The sequence below is a fragment of the Plecotus auritus genome (genome assembly GCF_963455305.1).
Source record: "Plecotus auritus genome assembly, chromosome: X".
Classification (NCBI taxonomy): Eukaryota; Metazoa; Chordata; class Mammalia; order Chiroptera; family Vespertilionidae; genus Plecotus; species Plecotus auritus.
Genome location: NC_137784.1, coordinates 34,730,733 through 34,755,599, shown reverse-complemented (window position 1 = coordinate 34,755,599; position 24,867 = coordinate 34,730,733). Strand labels below are relative to the sequence as shown.

Here is a 24,867-nt window from a genome sequence, read left to right as displayed (position 1 = left end):
GAAATCAAAGGAGATACAAGTAAATGGAAGCATATCCATGTTCACGGATAGGAAAAATGAATATCATCAAATGTCCGTAATCCCCAAAGCAATCTATAGATTTAGCTCAATTCCTATCAAGACACCAATGATGTGTTTGACAAAACTAGAATAATTTTCCAAAATTTTATAAGGAACCTCAAAAGAACTTGAATAGCCACAGCAATCTTGAGAATGAAGAACCAAGTTAGAGGAATCATGCTACCTACTATCAAATTATACTACAAGGCCACAGTAATCAAAACAGCATGGCACTGGCATAAAAACAGGTATGTACATCAAAGAAACCCAATAGAGAGTACAGGATTAAAACCATGCATTTATGGTCAAATACTATTTGACAAAGGAGGCCAGAAAATACAATGGGGTAAAGAAAGTCTATTCAATAAATGGTGTTGGAAAAATTGGACAGATACATTTTTTAAAAAAGAAACTAAATTAGCTTCTTATACCACACAGAAGTATAAACTTAAAATGGATTAAAGACTTAACTGTAAGATTTGAAACCATAAAAATTCTAGAAAAATACAGGCAGTAAAATCTCAAACATAACCCATAGCATTATTTTTGCCACTATATCTCCTCAGGCAATGGAAAGAAAAAAAAAATAATGGTATTACATCAAACTAAAGAGCTTCTGCATAGTAAAAGAACACATCAACAAAATGAAAAGGAAATTCACTGGATGGGAAAATATATTTGCCAATGATACATCTGATAACAGGTTAATTTCCAAAAAATATCATGAACTTATACAAGTCAACATCAGGAAGACAAAGAATTCAATTAAAAATGGGCAAAGGACCTGAACATAGACTTCTCCAAAGAGGTCATAGAGATGGTCAATAAACATCTGAAAAGTTGTTCGACATCACTAATCATCATAGAAATGCAAATTAAAACCACAATGAGATATCACCTTACACCTGTCAGAATGCTTATCATCAATACAACAACAAAAAACAAATTTTGGTGAGGATGAGAAAAGGGAACCCTTGTGCACTCTTGGTGAGAATACAGATTGGTGCAGCCACTGTAGAAAACAGTATGGAGTTTACTCAAAAAGTTAAAAATGGAACTACCTTATGACCCAGCGATTCAATTTCTGGGAATATATCCAAAGAAACACAAAACACTAACTCGAAAGACTATCTATACCCATATGTCCATTGAGCAGAATTTATAATAGATAAGATTTGGAAACAGCCTAAGTACCCACCAGTAGATGAGTGGATCAAAGAAAATGGTATATTTTCACAATGGAATAACATTCAGCCATAAAAAAGAAAGAAATCTTATCTTTTGCAACAGAATGCATGGACCTAAGGAGTATTAAGCTAAGTGAAATAAGCCAGTCAGAGAAAGACAAGTACCATATGATTTCACTCATATGTGGAATCGAATTAACAAAATAAACTGCTGAACAAAATAGATGCAGAGACATAGAAGCATGGAACAGATTGTCTAATCTTAGAGGGAAGGTGGTGGGTGGGAAGGTGAATGGGTGGGTGGGAAGAGATAAACCAAAGGACTTGTATGCATATGTGCATAACCCACGGACACAGACAATAGCGTGGTGAAGGACTAGGGCAGGGAGCGTGCTAGAAGGGGTCAATGGGGGAAAAAGGGGAACATCGGTAATACTTTCAACAAAAAAGACAACTTTAAAAAAAAGAAACAGACTCACAGATAGAGAACAGACTGAGAGTTGTCAGAGATTAGGGGTTTTGGGGACCTTTGTGAAAAAGATAAAGGGATCAAGAAAAAAACAAAACACCTTATAGACACAGACAACAGTATGGTGATAAGCAGAAAAAAAAGATGTGGTGGGAGTTAAAAGAGAGTAAAGGGGGGATAAATGGTGATGGAAATAGACTTGATTTGGGGTGGTGAACACACAATGTAATACACAGACGATATATTATACAAGTGTACACCTGAAAATATAATTGTATTAACTAATGTCACCCCAGTAAATTTCAATTAAAATGTATAATTGGCATAAAGATAGTCAAATAGATAAATGGAATAGAATAATATGTCTAGATATATACCTTCATTTTTGGGGTCAATTGATTTGCAAGAAAAAATTCAAGGTAATTTTGTGAAGAAAACAGTGTTTTCCAATGATGATGCTAGAACAATAGATATTTCAATACAGGGTGGGTCAAAAGTAGGTTATGGTTATGAGTATTCAAAATACAGAGTTTATCTTTGTATTATTAATTATTGTATTATTTTCCATATGAACAACTATAAACCTACTTTTGCCCCACCCTGTATAAATAAGAGACGGCAACTACAACAAATATATCTATCACCACATACTAAAATGAACTCAAAATGGATTATAAATTTAAATGTAAAACCTAAAACTAAAAAACTTCTAGAAAACATAGGAGAAAAATATTTATGGCCTGGGATTAGACAAATATCCCTTAAGTAGGACAGCAAAACATAATTTATTTAAAAACTCAAAATGCATAGAGGACTTAAACATAAAATGGGAAAGCATAAAAATCCTAAAAGAATCCATAGGCTGCAAAATATCAAACATATGTCCTAGCAATATCTTTACCAATACAACTCTAGGACAATGGAAACTAAGGAGAAAATAAACAAATGAGACTACATCAAAATAAAAGAAACTTCTGTACAGCAAAAGAAACCATCAACAAAATAACAAGAAAGCCCACTGCATGGGAGAACATATTTAGCAATGTTATCTCCGATCAGGGTTTAATCTTCAAAATGTATAGGGAACTCATACAAAAGGAAGATAAACAATCCAATAAAAAAATGGGCAAAGGACCTAAATAGACACTTTTCGAAAGAGGACATACAGAAAGCCAAAAGACATATGAAAACATGCTCAAAGTCACTAATCATCCAAGAGATGCAAATCAAAACAACAATGAAATACCATCTCACACCTGTCAGATTGGCTATCATCAACAAATCAACAAATAACAAGTGCTGGCGTGAATGTGGAGAAAAAGGAACCCTCATGCACTGCTGGTGGGGATGCAGACTGGTGCAGCCACTGTGGAAAACAGTATGGAGTTTCCTCAAAAAATTAAAAATGGAACTCCCATTTAACCCAGCGATCTCACTTCTAGGAATATATCCCAAGAAATCAGAAACACTTGAGCATTCTATATTGGCCCCTCTTGCCTACTGTGCCAAGAGGGACCCTCTTCTCACAATCCAATTGCCCTCAGCTGTTGCCTGAGCTTTCTGTTCATGCTGAGCTTGAAGCCTCGTGGTGGCTGGTACCATGGATCTGTCTCTCGCCCAATTGTGTGAGCTGGGCCCTCCTTGGAGAAGAAACCTGAGTTCCCCGAGATATGTGATCAGTGCTGGGGCCCTGCCAGCAGGCCAGGGGATCCCAAGGCAAGTGCTGGGCATGGAGGCCACAGGGGCATAGGCTACCAAGGAGACAGAACTGAACCTCACATCACCCTGCTTGGCCCCAGAGGATGACTGGTTAGCCAGAGACGGGTAAGATTCCTCAGGGAAGGAACAACCTAAGACAGGCACAGTCGCAGAGGGGCCATCAGGAGAGAATTTAGGGGTCAACAGAGGTGGGGCACAGACCCTCACCCCCCCAACCTTGCAGGGGCCTGAACCCTCACCCCGTCTGAGGGAGGTCTCCTGCCCCCATGGCTGCTTTGCTTCCCACGCCCAGCTCAGATCGGGACACAGGTGACAGACAGTGACTTGGCCCAGCTCAGATTGGGACCCAGGTAACAGACAGAGACTTGGCCGACAGCAGCTGCCCTATATCTAAATCCAGCCTAGCACCAGGAATGCTCAGGGCCTACTCAAGAATGCAAATAATCCTTTCCACTAATATTTACAGAGTAAACTAAGATGGTTGGTAGAGTATTTAATTTGACAGTAAAATAATAATCAAGTTTTCAGATTAATTTAAATAGGCTAATTGAAATAAGTGAATATTCAAGAAAATTTAATTGTACTGGACAATAAGCTGTTCCTAATGTGGTAAGTAAAATTTCTATTGGTAGTTCATCTCATGGTAAAATTCCTGAACATGCAATGAAACTAAAGCAGTCATATTTTTGTGCAAAAAATTAAAATTTAAAGTTACCAAGACTGCATTATAAAATTTACAAAAGCCTCCATTAATCAAAAAAAGGGGGGATAGTAGGGTAATGTCATGTAAGGAAAAATATCCTATAAGTAAATTACATCTAGAAAACTTTTACTTTACAAAATTAATTTTCATTTGTAATGTTAACAGCAAGACACCCATGAAAAACACACATGGTGTCTAAATAAGACAAAGGAAAATCGTTTGGGCAAAAATAAAAAGGACCCCAAATCAATTATATAGAAAAGATTCCTTTATTAACTTTTGGTCGAGAATATGTTTGTATATTTTCAGAAAACAACTCCAAGACCATGTGGATTCCTGCAACAGAGAGGAATTGACAGGTCTGCTCCAACCACGAAGACAAGAGGAGAAACAGTCCAGAGATGGAAGACGCTGACGACGCCTTGCCACGCTAGCAGTCAGCAGCTGTGCGACACAGCAGGTTGCCTAGGATCAACCAGAGAGGGTCGGACCTGCATTGCCACCATGTGCCCACCATCCAGATATCATTGCTGACATGTATGCTTAAGGAACTGTTTGACATTGAAACGGGGACTCAGAACTGTTGGACATTGAAATTGGGACTCAAACATTTTTTTGTTATTATATGTTTATTTCTAGTCTGCAGAGGCAAGATTTTTTAAAGGAAAGAAATGGGGGAAAAATAGATACAGAGGCAAAGAAGCATTGAACAGATTGTCAAACTACAGCGGGAAGGCAGAGGAGGTTTGGGGGGGGGCGGCTGTAAGAGATCAACCGAAGGACTTGTACGCATGCATATAAGCATAACCAACGGATAAAAGACACTGGCGGGGGGCATGTAAAGGCATGTACTGGGGAGAAGGGGAGGCCGGGGGGAGGTCAATAGGGAAAAAAAAGGAGACATATGTACTACTATTTGTAATACTTCAAACAATTAAAAAAATAAATTAAAAAAAAACTGTGGTACATCTACACAATGGAATTCTACGCTGCAGTAAAAAAGAAGGAACTCTTACCATTTGCAACAGCATGGATGGACTTGGAGAGCATTATGCTAAGCGAAATAAGCCAGTCAGAGAAAGAGAAATATCATATGATCTCACTCATTTGTGAAATATAATGAACAACATAAACTGATGAACAAAAATAGAGCCAGAGTCATAGAAGCATTGAAAAGACTGTCCAACCTAAGAGGGAAGGCAGGGGAAGGGGATGGGGTAAAAGATCAACTGAAAGACTTGTATGCATGCATATGAGTGGAAACAATGGACACAGACAGTAGGGGGGGTGAGGGCATGTGCTGGGGGGTGGGAGAGGCTGCGGAGGGGTCAATGGGTGAAAAAGAAGACTTATGTAATACTTTAAACAATAAAGAATTTAAATATTAAAAAGTATATAAATAAAACTTCATGAAAATTAAGAACTGCTTTTAGAAAGATACTGTTAGCAGAAGTTCTTAATTTTCATGAAGTTTTGTTTATATACTTTTTAAAATTTAAATTATTTAGTGTTTAAAGTATTACATAAGTCTCTTTTTCACCCATTGACCTCTCCCCAGCCTCTCCCACCCCCAGCATATGGCCTCACCCCCCCTACTATCTGTTTGTGTACGTTATTTCTTTTGTTTAATGAGATATAACTTAGTAAATATTTATTGAATAAAAAATAAATTTGAAATAAAAAGATACTGTTAAAGAGAATAAAAGGATAAACTATAGACCAGAAGAAAATATTTACAAACAACCTATATGATAAAGGACTTACCATCCAAAATATATGAAGATTCTCAAAACTCAGTAAGAAACAACCCATTTTAAAAAATGGGCCATAGATTTGAACAGACATTTTATTAAAGAGAATATATAGATGTCAAATAAGTGCATAAAGAGATGACTGACATCATTAATCTTCAGGGTAATAAAATTCAAAACGACAACAAGGTACCAGTACACACTTATGAGATGTCCAAAATTAAAACAAGACTGACGATACCAAGTGTTGACAAAGATGTGGAGCAACTGAAACTCTCATATGCTGCTGGTGGGAATGTAAAAATTATATAACCACTTTGGAAAAGTTTAAGTGTCTTTAAAATAAGTTAAAACATATACCTACTATATAACCCAATCATGGTTGGGGAGAAAGAGGAATGAATAAGCAGAGCATGAAGGAATTTTAGGACAGTGAAATTACTCTGTATGAGACTACAATGGTTGATATGTGTCATTATACTTTTATCCAAACCCATAGAATGTACAATACCAACTATAAACCCTAATGTAAACTACAAAAGAAAATAAAAATAAAAATATACAATCTAGTCATTATACTCATGAAAATGTATGTCCATACAATCATTTGTATGTGAATGTTTTAGCAGTTTTATTAGTAATATCCAAAAACTGCAAACACAAACATCCATCAAGAGAATGAATAAACAAATCGTGGTGTATCCATAAAGTGGAATACTCAAAACAATAAAATGAATAAAGTATAGGTACATGTAACAATATGGATGAATTTCAAAATAATTCTGCTGAGATAAATAAGTCAGACAAAAAATACATACTATAGAATTCCATTTATATAATATCCTAAAACATTTAAACCAAACAGTGACAGAAAGCAGATTCAGTAGGGGTGGGACAGGATGGAAACTTGACAAAGGAGTACAAAAAAACTGTTGGGGTGATGGAGAAGCTAATTATTTTGATTGTGATGATGGTTTCAGGGGTATATACAAATGTCAAAATTTATGAAAGTGTATGCTTTGATATATGCAGTTTGTTGTATGTAATTTACACCACCATAAAACTGTTTTAAACATAAATAAATTAAACACTACTCCCAGAGGCACTTTGGTAGCTTCTGTAGCCAAAGACCTAGGTGTGGCCTTATATGCTTCATCCAGTTATTTAAATTGATCTTGTGCCTAAGAGAATAATAAGTAGCACATTGAGATAATCTAAAGGACACAGGCAGATAGAAAATATGATTAATCGTCATATCCACTAAATGCTATGCAATGAAACAAACAGAACAGATAACATTTAATATTTCTATAGGAAAAAGAAACAAATTGATTTTTCTTAGTTTTGTTTCAAGAAAACATGTAAAGATTTACAAACAGATACCTCTTTGGATAATCTTGTGAAGACATCTCCTCCTCTGAGAAAATCCAGTATTAAATACAGCTTCCCTTCAGTCTGAAAGGCTAATTTAAAAATAGAATATAGTAATATAACAATATTAAAGGCTTAAAAAGCTTAGTATACTTTTAAGTTTAGAATTTTATCATTGAACACTATATACCAATTAAGCATTTACTCACATGGTCCATTATTGGATCACATTATTTCAAAATTAAATGTGGTGTTGAAATAACTATAAAACCCTTCTAAGAACATAATCAATCTTGCATGTGGCTTCACACAGAAACTTCAACTACCCTCATTTTCCTGATTTTTGAACATCATGTTATACTACTATTGTCCGAACTCTGCATCCCCACCTATTGAAAATCTAATTCTTTCAAGCTTAACCAAAATGCCACCTCTTTCCTCTATTAAGCTTTCTTCTATTAAGGATTTCCCCCTTTTCTCATTTCCTACAGCACCCTTACACTTCCCCATCAGCATTACTTGCTACTACTTTTGAGATCGCGTGGTACTTTATTTATGTCTCTCTTATGGTAGTTACTCCATTTGAATTGTATAATTAATTTGTTTTCATGTCTGTATTCTTTATAGATTATAAATTTCTTGAGAGCAGAGATTGTTTCACGTTTAAAGCTCACTACATCTAATACAGTGTTTTGTACATAACTGGTATTTACTGATTAAACTAATGACATCCAGAAGATTAAAAGAAGTCTTTAGATACTACCATTTTCACTCCATTGGGGTAACAAGGAGTGAAAGAATAATTTCTTGAACGTTATTTATAGATATAGTTGGGTATATATTTTAATATATTATTTGTCAACATTACCTAAGAATAAAATAAATACCTGATACTTTTTTAAATTTCAAAAATTCAAGATGACATAGTAGTCTATATTGGGTATTTAATGATGTATATACTTTTGAATTTCCCAGGGAAGCTAAACTCAAGAATATCATGCATACATTAAATTAGCAATAGAGCCATGATTCAATCTCAGAACTGTATAATTTCAAATTCATGTTCTTTCTATAACATCTACTACTTCTCATTGCTATTCCTCTCCCCCTAAATATAAGAAAGAATAACTCAAATGCACTAATAAAATTACATTATTATCTTAAATAGAACCAGGAAATAAGATAAATATGCTCATTGTGAACATGTAAGTGGAGCACAAACAACATAATGTTTTGAATAAATTATCACAGAATTTTATAGCCTAATATAACAGGAGATAAAGCCTAGTATAATATAGAAATATTACCAGACAAATAAGCAGAAGACACTATCTTGTTTACTTAGACAAGTTAATCAACAAATATATGAAATACAGCTAGAAGCTAGATATTGATTCTTACTTCAGATAAATACTTTTCATATAGCTGAATATATTAAATAATTTGAAGTATTTATTTCTTGTTATATTATTGTCTGAAAGGAAATACTTTTTATGTCACTAGACAATCAATTAATCAAATTTTTATTGAAGCTTAAATTGTGGTATGGAAATACATTTCAACTGATTTAAGTCCAACACTACCATGAAGAGAGAAATTATGGCACCAAAACTGTCCCCTCTATCATAACATACTAGGATTAATTTAAATTACTACAGTTTTCATTTTTCTAGGTTTTGTTTCATACAAATTTGTGCAATATTTCAACAATAGAAATTTCAAATCTATTAGAAAAAAAATATTAGACCTCAAGCCAACACGTCATCAAATCTACTGGAACACTGTTCAAGAACAAAATCCACTTTGAGCTTTGGTCCTCAAAACAACGCCAAACATTAGGTACTGTGTGCTAATTACAGAATCAAACTGATCTATTAATTGAAAGCTTCTTCAATGAAAATTTGAATCAAGAACATGATTAAAATAAAATTCAAAGTGTTCCAACCACTTGATTTCAAACCAAGTATATTTTATGTTTAGAAACACTAGAAAAAAAAAGTGTTTCATTTATAAGTATGTAAGGAACGAAAATAACACTGCATCAAGCCACACAAAAAATTAAATATTTTTGAGGACAAAAATATAAAATTTAGTCAACTCTGCTGTTTTCTAGGCTGAGAAATATCACAGTATTTGCAAATACAGCTAAAAATGCAACCCTTGAAAGCTGTATTTCTAGTCATTTCCCACTGACCATTTTGGAATTCTGCATGTTGTTTTATGGATAGCATTCTGCTTCACTGTGTATGTCTGGTCATTCACTTGATCCTCGGAAACCATGGTGAAAGAAACACCACCAATAAGAGGCACACAAAGTCAGAACACCCAGCACATGCATCATAAAGACACAGAACTTCAAGTCACAAGATGACAAAGACATTAATGTCACTTGAACTAAAGTTTATGGTGTATTATTGATGCAATTTAGTGGAAATGGCTGCTAAAATTAAAAATAAGGTGAATGATCTGATTTGACTTACTGAATCCAGCACAACCTTTATCTGAAATCTCCTTGCTAACACAGCTAGTGATAAATTTTTTATACTACTACTTAGCAAGTTAGTAAAGACATGGTACTTATGAAAAGTTAATCTTATTTACTAAAGATTACAGAATGGCATAGAGTTCCCATATAGTTCTGCCAGTATATTCTAATATTAATCTATGTGTTTTTTCTTACTAATCAACACTTGAGATTTATATTGGTCACTATCTTCTAAAAGAGCCAATGCCAATTCTTAAAAAGCCAAACTCCCTTGACCTTAAAAAAATAAATTAAGTCTAGGGTCCACTCCCTTTCCCCCTCTAGGGTATAAGGTTGGTATAAACCCAGTGTAACAGTGTATTGCTTTATTGAGGTGGGGTTGGGAGGGGAGACAACATGGTGAAGAACAAAATCAATTAAAGGAATAGACGCTCAGGAGGCAATAATGTTAAAATAGTAATACACAAAATGGTTAATTGCAATCACTTTGTTAAGAGGACTCAATTCATGGAAGACAAACTTTAATTACTATTGTAAAAAAAAATTTATAGGAAGTAGAAATTGGTTTCAACAACATTAGTAGATAATATGTTCTAGAAATTGGAGGTAACTAGATGTAATAACCTGGCAGCAATTTAATAGAACAGCCCAGCTTATTAGGCTGAGGCCAACACCTAAGGAAGATAAAAGCATTGTCTGTAGGGAATTTTGTATGATAACTAGAGAAATATTGCACTGTGTAGAAACCAAATTGAATTGCCACAAGTGTTGTAAAGTCTCATATAGTAAGTTTTTTTCTACATGCACTTCAATTTCACAGTAAGAGCATCATAGAATAAGAATACCTAAACACAGAAGACAGCATTCATGTAAGATATCTAACTCCTTTATATAATAATGCATACAACTTAAAATAATTACATCTAGGGATTTCTACGTATTACATACCATAATGCAATTTGACAATAAATGGATGATTTACTTCCACCAGTATATCCCTCTCCATCTTTGTGCGAACTCTGTCTCGAACTAAAAAATTACAGAAGGTTAGAATATATTACTATTATATATAATTTCCATAGACATTCCATCAAACAAAAATGTAAAAATATAAAACATAACTTTATAAGTTCCTAAATTTGCAGTCTATATATGCCTAAACAGTAATTACCATATACTCAAAAAGCAAATAAATTCAGTTTACATCTCAAGGTGGGTTAAAGTGACATAAACAGGTATTTGACTTATATACATTTTTTACGTATCAGTCCTTAATTTTTCAAATGAGTTTATTGATTAAAACTGAGCATGGTGCTTTCTGATCAGAGCCTAGAAGATGGTGTATATAAGTGTATGCAGACAGTTGTGCATTCTCAATATGTAATAGCAACACAGATGGAACAGAAAACAAATAAAATAATATAGCTTAATAAAATAAGTTCTTTTTATTAAATGTGTCACTTTTTATGCCATTAAATTTTTATCATGGTATATTCTCACTAAATTAAGACATATACAAATATCAACCCTAGAAATATCAATTACAGCTAAAAAAAAACTGAATGATTACTAAATTAAAAAAAAAAACTAAGACAAAAAAGTCAAGAACCATATGATTTCAATCATAGGTGGGATGGAAAACTGAAATTAACTCATTAACAAATGAGAAAAACAAAGAAACAAAAATGCATAGACATAGACAACAGTGCGTTAGCTACTAGAGGGAAGGGGGTAAGGAAGTAGTAAAGGGAAATGGGGTCAAATACATGGTGACTGAAGAAAATCTGATTTTGGGTGGTGGGCACACAATGCAATATGAAGATGATGTATCATAGAAATGTATACTTGAAACCTATATAGTTTTATTAACCAACGTCACCACATTAAGTTTAATTAAAAAATGAAAAAGAAAACAAAATCTACTCAACTTATACAAGCAATACACAGCGTATTTCTTAAAATGAGATTTACCAAATTCTATTTAAATAAGCTTTCTAATTTTCTACCTTTCAAAGAAGCTTTTTTTAACACCTTCATTGCATAGAGTTGCCCAGCATCAGGGCCAGTCTTCTTTCTAACAAGAAAAACCTAATAGGGGAATAAAAAATAGTAAAATTAACTTTCAAGCAATTTTTGCTATACATACATATTAGCACACGCATATGTCCTTGCATTTTTTTATTTCATAAAGGTAACGTTTCTATAAATTATATGCTCTTAATACTTTCTCACTTTCATTCATTTAGTAAATCACACTCTCATACACACTACTGTGAAAAGAAAATTTAAAAAATATATGATATGGTCATGGACTTTTTTATGTAAAAGATAGCAAAAATAACAAAACAATTTGAGCTAATGGAGCTCCTTTTAAGACCCAAGATCAGGGGTGGGCAAACTTTTTGACTCGAGGGCCACAATGGGTTCTTAAACTGGACCGGAGGGCCGGAACAAAAGCATGGATGGAGTGTTTGTGTGAACTAATATAAATTCAAAGTAAAGGAGCGGAGGGGAGAGCAAGAGAACCAGATAGAACAGCCAGATCCGGCCCGCGGGCCGTAGTTTGCCCACAGCTGCCCAAGATCCTTTTTGTTACCTTAATAAAGAGCAACCTATGTGATGACTATTAATTTGATACCTTCATTTCTACTTCCTTATTGGTCCATTTTAGAAGTTACCAGGAATTTTAATTTTTAATAAGAAATGAGGTACAATTTTTATCTGTGTGCCCAGTAAAAGAATGATGATGGCAAATTACCTCAATAAACACATGAAAGTTAAACTCCTTTAAGTTGTCAATCAAGATTAAATAATATATCACATTTTTAAACTAATATTATGACTCATTAAAAACTAAATTTTGAAAGCCAGCTATAAAGATAAATGTAAATAGATTTCAGTTTTATGTGTTATTAGTAAAATGCAGTTTTAAAAATAATTAGCAAAACCTGTTCAATGCTTCAACATGCCATCCACAACTCTAGCATGTTCTATTTAAGTGTTGCTTAAATTGAAAATGTGATCAAGTAACTAATGTACACTAATAAAAGAGAAACATGCAAATTGACCACCCCTCTGCTATGCCCACCAACCAATCAGGAATGAGTATGTAAATTAACCCAACAAAGATGGAAGCAGCCACAGAGGTGGAGCAAGCAGGAGGCTTGGGTTGCCCCTGGCGATGGAGGAAGCCAAGCTTCCCACCAGCCCTGGCCGCCGCTCAAGGAGTGGCTGGAGAAAAAAAAAAGGAGGGGCTGGGAGCCTGGGTCACCGGGGGGTGTGGCCAGCCTGAAAACGGCCCTCAGCCCCTTACCCAGGCTGGCCAGGCACCCCAGCAGGGACCCCCACCAAGAAGGGGGTGTGGCCAGCCTGAAAATAGCCCTCAGCTCCTCATCCAGGCTGGCCATGCCCCCATGGATTAAGAGTCCCCGCTGGGGGGCCTGGCCAGTCTGCAAACAGCCATCAGCCCCTCACCCACGCTGGCCAGGCACCCATGGGGTGAGGGTTCCCACTAGGGGGCATTGCCAGCCTGCAAACAACCATCAGCCCCTCACCCAGGGAGGCCAGGCACCCCAACAGGAACCCCCACACTGAAGGGGGTGTGACCAGCTTGAAAACAGCCCTCAGCCCCTCACCCAGGCTGGCCACGCCCCCCAAGCAGGGACCCTCACCCCATGGGGGCATGGCCAGCCTGCAAACCACCACGGGCCCCTCACCCAGGCTGCCCCACGCCCCAAGGGAACCCCCACCCTGATCTGGGACACCCTTCAGGGAAAACCAGCTGGCCCCCACCCATGCACCAGGCCTCTATCTATACTAATAAAAGGGTGATATGCTAATTAGACTGAGAGACCCTCCAGGAGACCTGCCAGACGTTCTTTTGGACAAAGTCATAGTGGCCAGGCCAAGGTAGAGGCGGTTAGAGGCCAAGAGGGGAGGGCAGTTGTGGGTGATCAGGCCAGGATGGGACGGCAGTTGTGGGTGATCAGGCCAGTAGGGGGCCATTGGGGGTGATCAGGCCAGAGGCGGGGGCAGTTGGGGGTGAGCAGACCAGTAGTGGGGCCAGTTGGGGGCGAGCAGGCCATCAGTGGGGGTCAGTTGGTGGTGATCAGAACAGCGGGGGGCAGTTTCGAGTGAGCAGGCCAGCAGGGTGGCAGTTGGGGACAAGCAGGCTAGTGGGGAGGGAAGATGGGGGTGAGCAGGCCATCAGGGGTTGAAGTTGGGGGCTTGCACACTGGCATGGGGGGCAGTTGGGGGTAATCAGGCCTGCAGGCAGAGTGGTTAGGGGCAATCAGGCAGGCAGGCAGGTGAGCGGTTAGGAGCCAGCAGTCCCAGATTGCGAGAGGGATATCTGACTGCTGGTTTAGGCCTGATCCCTATAAACCAGCAGTAGGACATCCTTCGAGGGGTCCCAGATTGGAGAGGGTGCAGGCCAGGCTGAGGGACACCCCCCCTCCCCCGCCATGCACGAATTTCGTTGCAGATGGGAGAGCTGCTAAGTAATTTTTGTCTTGCCTATTTCCCAAGATACAGCTCAAAACCTTTTATTGCAGATCTTTTATTTGTAATTATATATCAGTCAACTCAGGGTTGAGGGGAGGTTTTTTACTTCATGGAATTTCCGCTTTCTTCTATCCTGAAAGTAAGACTTTATTTCAGACCTAAACTCAAGGACCATTTAAGGTCTAGCACTTTCACAGTCATGTAGGGCAATGCTTCTCATACTTTCTGTGTAGATAAATAAGTATTTTTCCCTTTCCTCCAACCCACTGTGGATCATACTTTTATTAAATATACAGAAAACTTATTAAATGTCATACAAAATATAATCCCTTTTTAAACTAATAGATTCCACACATAAAATTACTCTATTAAATTTCTGTAAAAGTTTCTAAATGCTTACTCTCAAATTTTTAACATGTCACACAGTGAACCAGTAACAAACAGTTCATACCGCATTGGAGGAGACTATTTAAGAGAATCCACAAGCTAACAAAGGGGTGTTTTTTTGCAACATAAAACTATCTTTGCACTAAAAAGAGTTCAAGATTTTAACCAAATAAAAAATTTTGCATATCACCATAAATATTTTTTGTATGCAAAGAGCTAACAAATTAAAACTGCTACTATCTCTTACTTCCTTGTCTAAAATTGAGTCTGAACTCCAACACGATTTCCCCTAAGCAACAGAGAACCCTGAGAAAGTGTGTATCTTGCCATAGAAGATTATGGTGGCTTCATTCCATGGAGTTATTTTTACTGGATTTAATCTTGAAAATTATATTCTTAAAAGTCCATAATTTTTACTGATAAAAATGGTAATCATTTGAGCAAATAGTATTAAATTTAGCATACATATAGTCTGCCTCCAGTGTTTTATAAAATAGAAGCAATAAAAATTAATTTCTTATAAATGAACAGTGCTAAGTCTAACTTTTTCATTGCAAAATAATATCATTCAACCTGGTTTAGACAGAAGGCACACACGAACTACATTATCATGGTGTTCTCAATGTCATATGACACTTATTGATCAAGTTCAAGAAGCTCAGACCCCAGATGCATATTTTTACATCTGTTTTTTTTTTTCTCCAAGTTTGCAGTTGTTGGGAAACAAATAGAATTTTTTATTATTAGTATATCTAATTAAAGGGGCAGTCTTTATCAATTTTTAAGCAGTAGATTAAAAGATTACCATCACACACACACACACACACACACACACACACACACACACCTACCTTCAAAGCTAAGCAAATGATATTAACCCTGATAACCAGACCCAAAGTGTTCACTCAATTTTACTGACAGGGGCAAATAAATGAAGATAACCAAACAGTTCCCTTTTTTCTAATCAATATCACATGACCAAGAGGATGAAAGCATATAATTCCACCCTAACAGGTTTGGCTCAGTGGATAGAGCGTCGGCCTGTGGGCTGAAAGTTTCCCGGTTCGATTCTGGTCAAGGGCATATACCTTGGTTGCAGGCACATCCCCAGTAGGAGGTGTGCAGGAGGCAGCTGATCAATGTTTCTACCTCTCTATCCCTCTCCCTTCCTCTCTGTAAAAAATCAATAAAATATATATTTTTTTTAAAGAAAACATATGATTCCACCACAAGTGGAACTATCTTTAACAAATTCTTCCAGGAAAACAGTTCTCAATTTTTTGTTCTCTGGAATCCTTAACAGTGCTAAAAATTATTGAAGACGTCAAAGTGATTTTGTTTTTGTGAGTTATATCTATTGATATTTATCATATTGAAAATTAAAACAGAAAAATAATTACTGATTGATTCATTAAAGATAATAAATCTGTTACATGTTAATATAAATATTTTTATAAAAGATAACTATATTTTTCAAAAAACTGAAAAAGTGACACTGATTTATATTTTCTTTTTTTCTGATTTACATTTTCACAAGTCTCTAATATTAGGCTTAGCAGAAGACAAGTTGGATTATCATATCTGCTTCTACATTCAATCTTTTGCAATTGAGTTGTTTTGCTTGAAGTATAGCAAGAAAAATCAGACCTCACACAGATAACTACTAGTATTTGGAAAAGGGAATATTTTAATAGCCTGTTCATATAGCTTTGGTTATTTTTCCTTGATATGAAACAAGAATTTGACAAGTGGCAGTTTCTTAAAGATTAGTTGCAATGGAGAATCTGAAGCCATATCAAATTAATGTCCATATTCTGTTATGTAATAATCCACTGATCTACCTTACACTTTAAATGGATTCTGTACTCATGCCTAATTTGAAAATATCATGTGAGTTTGCAGATCTTCCAAATGTTGAGAGCAGTAATCTCATCAGAAACATATATTTTGAGTATTAAGAAGATATCAAGCTTATGATAGCAAGTAAAATTTTTCTATAATTCTAATTTATTGCTTCAAAGCTCAAAAATATTTGTTAGTTGTTTTCCATGAAATACAGGCTTACTACATTTCATTTTTGATAAATCACTAGCAGATGCCCAATTTTAAGGAATCATAGTTTGCTCATCATTCTTTCAAGTAAAATTGTTTCATTTTAAAAAGTAACTAGTTCAGCTCAAAACTTTAAAAAAAAAATCACACAAGTGCTCTCTTGACACAACCATTATCCTTTGGTATGCAGCTAAGTGGTGTATGTGTACTTCTCATTTCATCACACAATATTAAAAAGAGGTGTACTCAATGATTGATATTTGATAAATTTAATGATTGCTAACACCTCACCAAAGTCATTCCTAAGTAAAACTTGCATGTTTTTTTTAAAGCTGAAAGTGTATGAAGAATACAATGAATACTGACAGTTTGGTGTCACTGCTTTATTGTGTCAAGGTGGAAGAAGTTTTACAAATAATATCTCAGTATTATTATAAAACTAGAGGCTCGATGCACAAAATTCATGCAAGAGTAGGCCTTTGCAGCCCCAGCTGCCTTGGCCCTCGCAGCCCTGGCTTCGTCCTGAAGGTCGTCTGGAAGGACATCTGGAAGGGTGTCCGGATGGTCTTTCCGCTGTTCGGCCTTTCAGTCGATTTGCATATTATGCTTTTATAATTATAGATACTTTTGCCCTGAGAACATCTGAAGGCATATTACAGATACCCAGTGGTAGACAGATGACACAGCACCACTTTTCTAGAACACATCCTTTAGGCGGGTTGAAAAGAATGAAGTATAGAAGGCAAAAAGAGGCAGTGAAGGAAGAATGAAAAAGATAGCCCAGACTTTCAAGAAGACACATGTATAAAACAACTGTTTTTTCCCCTAGCTCTTCTAACACTCACTAGTATCCCAATATGGCATATAATAGAAGCCATCATTCACAGCCTAGAGAAGTAACTTCTTATTTGTTCATCACCTGATTTGTTCGTTGCAGGTCTTATGGTAATGTTCCTAGCAAAAAAAAAAATACTTGTCACTCAGCTCTCTTCCCAATAATCAACTACAGAAGTTGGTACAGCTTCAAATTACTGAATCCAAAATATATATCTATACTGATCAGAGAGGTTTATTTTCATTCATTCTTATCCAATTATTATAGACTGTCCAAAAAACCAATAAGTGTGTGAGTTACTCCAATATATTTTTCTCTTGGTGATAGGGACTTTTATACTTTCCATTAAGAATTAATTGTGTTTGATAAAGAGAATTTAAAAATCACCCAGATTTAACGTTGATTAAAGACAAAGGACCAACTGCAAGAAATTTTAAGATGTAAATATGTATTTTTTTAAAACTAGTTTTGGATAGTTAATCAATTACTTAAGAAGACAAGGGTTTAATATTCTCAAAAATTCATTTTGAGTCCTTTAGTAAAAGCTTTACTACCACAAAATCAAAAAAATTATAATCCACAGATGTTAAAATGTATGCTTTGTATATATATGCTCTGGCAAGTAAAGGCTAGTCTGAAAATTTCAAACATGTATCCATATGGATAATTTGATTGTGTTTTAAAATAATTAATGTAAATTATTTGTTATACTACATTTCAATCCATGCATTAATGTTAACTAATAGCATTATATTTGGTGTGTTTAGTACAGAATTTTATATTCATATTTCACAATGATAATGTGTGCTTCTTTAAAGTACAATTGTACAACTGACTATACTAGGGTTTTCCCCTATTAAATGGACTATAAAGATATTTAATCTTTCAAGGCTTTGTATATTCTAAAATTCCTTTTCTTGCATTTAACAATGACATTTTGCATAAAAACTTAAATAAGGCTGCATCCCAAAATTTCTTGGAATTGCTCCCACAATTTTCTGATTCATAGCCTTGGCCAAATTCCTAAATAGGTTCAGCATATAACAAGTCACACCCACACAATGCCTACACAAATGATGCAATACTGATAAGAAAATATGTTCGCATGCTAGGAAGAAAAAAATAAGCTACTTCCTTAATATTTCTTTGATTGATGAACTGCATAAATATCACTATTCTGTATTTTAGTATTAGGGATTTTAAAAAGGCTTCTATGATATTCTTGTTAAAGCAAAGTTTCTGCACAGACAAAGCTGAGTGTTTCCTGAATTTCATGATTACATTGAGTCAGCATGCTGCTATATTTAATATGAAGATGCTATTGAAGACATTTCATTATGTTATACTACATTCTCTTTTACAAAGGCCATGAGAAAAACTTCTCTGGTCTGTTTAATGTTTCTACATTGACGATACTGTCAAATAATCATATAATTAAATGTATCAGCTTCTTTATAATGGCTGCCAGAAAATTTAAATATTCATTTTTGTCCCACTTCTAGGAGATGCATAGGCCCCTTATGCCATGCACTTATGAAAAAAAGAACACATTCCTGGCTTCACCTAAGATCTCCTACTCTACTTTTTGGATGCCATCATCTTCTCCACTTATTTTAATTTTATGTTTTTACCAATCATCTATGACAGTGGTTGGCAAACTGCGGTGGCTCGCGAGCCGCAGTTTGCCGACCACTGTTCTATGGAATTGTTAAATGCTTTCTGGAACAAAGCTGGATATAAATACACATATAAATAAACATATACATCAAATGAAAAAAAACAATATAGTATAATGACTTGAAATGTTTGCCTGGTATGATTTTATTTAAATTGATATTTAAGCACTTATACAATCAGGATATGAAAGAACTTTATCTCTGTTTTCTAAAATTAATATAAAAATATAATGCAAAATAATTAAATGAATATTGTATTTTTAAAAAAAATTTAAAATAAAGCTGTGCAAAATGAACATACCTACTCTACAGGTCAATTCTATAAACAACCCCCCGACACACACACACACACACACACACACACACACACACACACACACATTCTATTAAAAGCTCTTTCTAGTTTTACTCTTGCCAGAACAACTATTCAAGTCCTATTTCCTTGTCTTCACATATCTCTTGTACCAATTCACTGCTAAACTACAACCCAGCTTAATTTGTCCTTTTTGTGTCCTGGAAATGTTTCTCTATATTTTAAATGTTATAGCAATACCACATAGATATTGGGATATTTTAAGACAATTAATGTCTATTTTATATTCACTAATACTGCTTTTGCAACTCTTGGGCACACGCTTGATGTTCAATAAGTGTCTTTCTTTTAAAATGTTTCAGAGTATGATAAATCACCACTGCTCAATGGCTTTGCTTTTCTTCTTTGAAATCAAATCTCAGACACTTTGAAATTAGTAGTTTCTCATTATCTTTCTCCCTTAAATTATTATTGTTGTTTTCCTAAAGGCTGTTACTGCATGTATGAAATGATTTTCATGCATTAGATGCTAGGTGCACAAAAGTCAGGAACCAGACCTACATATTTCTTTTCCAAAAATCATATGCCATAGAGTATTCAATAAACAATTTTAGCAATAAGTTTCACAGATAATCTTTCTCAATTTTGCTTTCTCTCTTAAAATTAAAATCCTTGAAAGGAAGAAATTTGACATAATTCACATATCCCTCAGTACCTAACCTTGCTATACTTTACACACATACTGCTTTAGCAGATGATAGATGAATTCATGCATTTATACATGAATTGATACATACATTCTGACTTCTAAGATAGAGCTAAGAAATATATATTAAATCAGCAGTAGAGATCAAGTTGTGATCATGTTAGCTTGTAAACAGGAAAACGTCAACTTTTTTTTTTTTTTTTAGAAAAATCAATCTACCTTGATTTAGGCAGCTAATAAATACCACGATATATCTTGCCCTAGAAAAATGAGTGAGCCCAGGGCATTTGACAACCGTGATTATATAGAGAAGTATAAATAAATGGAACTAAAAGTACAACAGAAATAAAATTAGTAAAATTAGGAAGTTATCTTTGTCTACATCCTTTGACAAATCTAGAAAGGCACAGTTAACAGATTTCTAGCTATGTGTACACTTTTTTGCTGAATGTTTAGAAAAGAAGTAATTGTGGAAAACAGTATTCATTACCTTTCCAAAGGATCCCTGACCAAGAACCTTGAGCAACTCAAACTGTGCAGGGTCTGCTTTCTCATATCCTTCCTTAACATGATGAATAATAGGAATTTCTTTAACTCCTTCATCCTGTAAAAAGAAAATCCAAATAATATTCATATCCAGTTGCAATATGTTATGATAAGCTTAGAGTCAGGGAACATACCAGAAATAATTTAATACCTAACTCCTTCAATCTAGCATAGAGTTTTATGGGCTACTGGTATCCCCATTTCCCTGTTTTCTAAAACATAGAGCTTCACCATTACCACCAGCCCCATTATATAATTTCATGTAAATAAAAGCATATACCTTTCTTGTGGCAGTACAAGGCTGCTTTGAGTACAGTGATTTTGTAGTATAACTTGATATCTGGTATTGTGATCCCTCCAACTTTGTTCTTCTTTCTCAAGATTGCTGCGGCTATTCAGGGTCTTTTTTTTTTTTTTTTTTTGGAATATTTGTTCTAGGTCTGTGAAATAAGCTGTTGGTATTTTGATAGGGATTGTATTGAATCTATATATATATTTTTGGTAGTGTGGCCATTTTAATGATGATTCTACCAATCCATGTACACAGTATATTCTTCCACTTGCATATATCTTCCTCTTTCTCTTTTTTCAACATCCTGCATTTTTCCGAATACAGGTCTTTTGCCTCCTTGGTTAAATTTATTCCTAGGTATCTTAATTTTTTTGTTGCAATAGTAAATTTGGTTATTTGTTTAGTTTCCCTTTCTGAGAGTTCATTATTGGTGTATAAAAATGCCATAGATTTCTGGGACAATAGGGTGGTGGAGGCCTGGGCGGGGAAGTGGGGGAGGGCAATGGGGGAAAAAGGGGTCATATGTAATACTTTCAACAATAAAGATTTAATTTTTAAAAAGCATATAAAATCTATGCTTCAACTTTACCTTCCATCTAAGTACAAGGAAAATATAAACAACAAAGTGTCTTAAGACTCACCACAATGTCACTCATGAGGTGGATGCAAAGAAAGTCAAGAGATAAATATGTTTTTGTAAACTGTAGAGCATGGCAAATAAATGTGAAACTCCAGCTTCTCTTGAATAGTATTTCACTATACCCTTTTAATTAGTCAGTGATATATCAATATTTAAATGTATAACTAGTCGCATCATTAAAATAGAAACTGGCGTAGACACACAATCTGCAAAGCCCAAACAAATGTTTCCAGGCCATAACCTTATTTTTATTAAAATGTTATATATAGCCCTAGCTGATTTGGCTCAGTGGATAGAGCGTTGGCATGTGGACTGAAGGGTCTCAAGTTCAATTCTGGTCAAGGGCACATGCCTGGGTTGCGGGCTTGATCCCCAGTAGGGGGCATGCAGGAGGCAGCCGATCAATGATTCTCATCATTGATGTTTCTATCTCTCTCTCCCTCTCCTTTCCTCTCTGAAATCAATAAAAATATATTTTTAAAAAATAAAATGTTATATATAATTTATATGCCAGATTTCCTAACACTTAGATAAGGCAGAAAGGAAACTACCCAGAGAGTGTTTCTTCTCTTTGATGTAGGACTCTACTCAGCTGTGAAGACTACACTCAAGTGAGCTGCAATGCTAGTCCTTAGAGAGACACAGTAGCTAGGATGAAAAAATAAATCCTCAGATGTATTACGTATCACAAAATAAGAGCTGAGATATATTATCCAACCTTCTCACTGTATAAAGGAGAAAACTGAGATTTAGAGTTTAAGGTCACATGACTAATTTATCACAATGCCTACATGTCTCAATAGCTTTCCATTACAGGGTTGGGGCAAAAGTAGGTTAACATTTGTCCATATGGAAATTAATACAATAATTAATAAATAATAATACAAGAATAAACTCTATGTTTCACATACTCACAGCTGTAAAACTACTTTTGCACAACACTATACCATGTTTTTAATAGAAGTTATTGGGGTATCAGTATGGATAGACCTGGAGATACTATGCTAAGTGAAATAAGCAAGGAAGAGAAAGACAAATACCATATGATTTCAAATATATGTGGAATCTAATGAACAAAATAAACAAAATAAAAGGAGACTCATTGATACAGAGATCAGACTGACAGCTGTCAGAGGGAATGGGGTTGAGGAGTTAGGTGAAATAAGCGAAGAGTTTAAGCAAGAAAACACACACACACACACACACACACACACACATATATGCCTAATATGCTAAGTGTCCGACCAAGTGGTCTACCGACCGGTTGCTATGATGTTCACTGACCACCAGGGGGCAGATGCTCTGACCAGTAGGTTAGCTTGCTGCTGGGGTCTGGCCAATTGGGACTGGGTGAGACAGGGCCAGACATGCCCTGGAGCCCTCCCACGATCCCTCCCTACCACTGGCCTGATTGGGACTAGGAAAGATGGGCCTGATCGGCCCCAATCACAAGCCAGGTAGAGGAACCCCACCTGTGCATGAATTCATGCACTGGAGGGGGAGTCCCTCAGCCCTGCCTGCCCCCTATCACAGTCTGGGAGCCCTTAGGAGCGGGAGGCAAGCCAGCGATCAGGGGAAGGCGACACCTCATCACACCTCTGCTGTTGCCACTGCTGGCAGCACAAGCCTCTGCTGGCCATGGTTACCTGAGCCTTGGGCAGCCCTGGGCGGCTGGGCAGCCACCATCTGAGGCTTGCCTGCACCTCGGGCCAGCCCTGGGCAGTTGGGGGGCTGAGAGGACTGGAGGACTCAGGAAGCAGGCACGTGGAGCGGCAGGGCCTGCCTACGGGCCCGGCCTTGCTGTGTGCCTGCCTCCCCGGCAGGGCTGAAAGGACTAGGTGCCATCATCTTGTGGCTGTGGGCGCCGCGATCTTTGAGGGCGGGCAGTCAATTAGCATATTCCCTCCTTATTGGTTGTGGGCACTGCCATCTTTCAGGGTAGGGCAGTCAATTAGCATATTCCCTCCCTTATTGGCTGTGGGTGCCACCATCTTTGCGACAGCATGAGGGTCAATTAGCATATTCCCTCTTTATTAAAAATAATATATATATGTACTATATATATATAACACATAGACACAGACAATAGTGTGGTGATAGTCATGGGGTGGGGAGTAGGTAGAGTTGGGCAAAGGGTGAGCAAATGGGGACAGAAAGAAACTTAGTTTGTTGCAATGGGTGCAGATGCAGTGTGCAGATGATGTTTTATTGACTTGTATATTTGAAACCTGTATGTTTTTGTGAACTAATATTATCAATCTGTACTATATTAATGTGGCCATGATGGCAAGAATGTTATCAATAAATTTACCCTTTAATTAATGGACAAACCAATAAGGACTCTGGTCAAATTGAGCAAGAGCTTAGTCTCAAGTAAGCTATGTTTTGAAACAGCTAAAATTACTTGTGTCACATAGGTAGACAAACATTCACTCTCTCAAGAGGGGCATCTAGGCAGAGAAATTTTAGCTTTAAGGTATTAGGAACCAGTCAAAAATGAAAAATCACCTCTAAACTGATGACTGTGGATGTTTTTCATATATCAAAATAGCATTTCACTGGCCCTTTTAAGTTGCTAGGAGAGTGATTTTCCCCTTTTGAATAGGTCTTTCTTTTTTAAGTCAAGAATCTATTTTATTTCTTCTTTGACCCAACCATTTTTTTAGTAGCATGGTCTATAATCTCCACATATTTTGGGGTTTTTTACTTCCTTTTCGCCAGTGATTTCTAATGTTAAAGCAATGTTTTTTGAGAATATGCTTTTTATGATTTCTATCTTCTTAAATTTGTTGAGACTAGTTTAGTGACCCAATATATGGTCTAACCTTGAGAGTGTTCCATGTGCACTGGAGAAGAATGTATCATCTGATGTTCTGGGATGAAAGGCTCTGTAAATGTCAATTATGTCCACTTGGACCAATGTGTCATTTAAGTCCAATATTTCTTTATTGATTTTCTGTTTGGATGTTCTATCTAGAACTGTTAATGGGGTATGTAGATTCCCAATTATGACTGTGTTTTTGTCTGATTATCCCTTTAGTTCTGTGAGTAGTTGCTTTATACAAATAGGTGCTCCATGATTGCATGCATATATATTAAGAAGTATTATGTCTTCTTAACGTATTTTCGTCTTTATCATTAGAAAATATCCATCTTTGTTTCTTGCTATATT

At 35.9% G+C, this 24,867-nt stretch overlaps 1 protein-coding gene across 1 annotated transcript in view; it reads right to left on the bottom strand.

The window, feature by feature from the left end:
- Positions 1–24,867, bottom strand: part of RPS6KA6 (ribosomal protein S6 kinase A6) — a 198,315-nt gene that overhangs the window by 126,989 nt on the left and 46,459 nt on the right. The window contains exons 3-6 of the mRNA XM_080652561.1: positions 20,708–20,821; positions 11,752–11,833; positions 10,694–10,774; positions 7,273–7,352 (exon numbers count right to left, since the gene is read on the bottom strand). Coding sequence (XP_080508687.1) covers positions 7,273–7,352; positions 10,694–10,774; positions 11,752–11,833; positions 20,708–20,821 — 357 coding nt within the window. The remainder of the gene's footprint in view (positions 1–7,272; positions 7,353–10,693; positions 10,775–11,751; positions 11,834–20,707; positions 20,822–24,867) is intronic.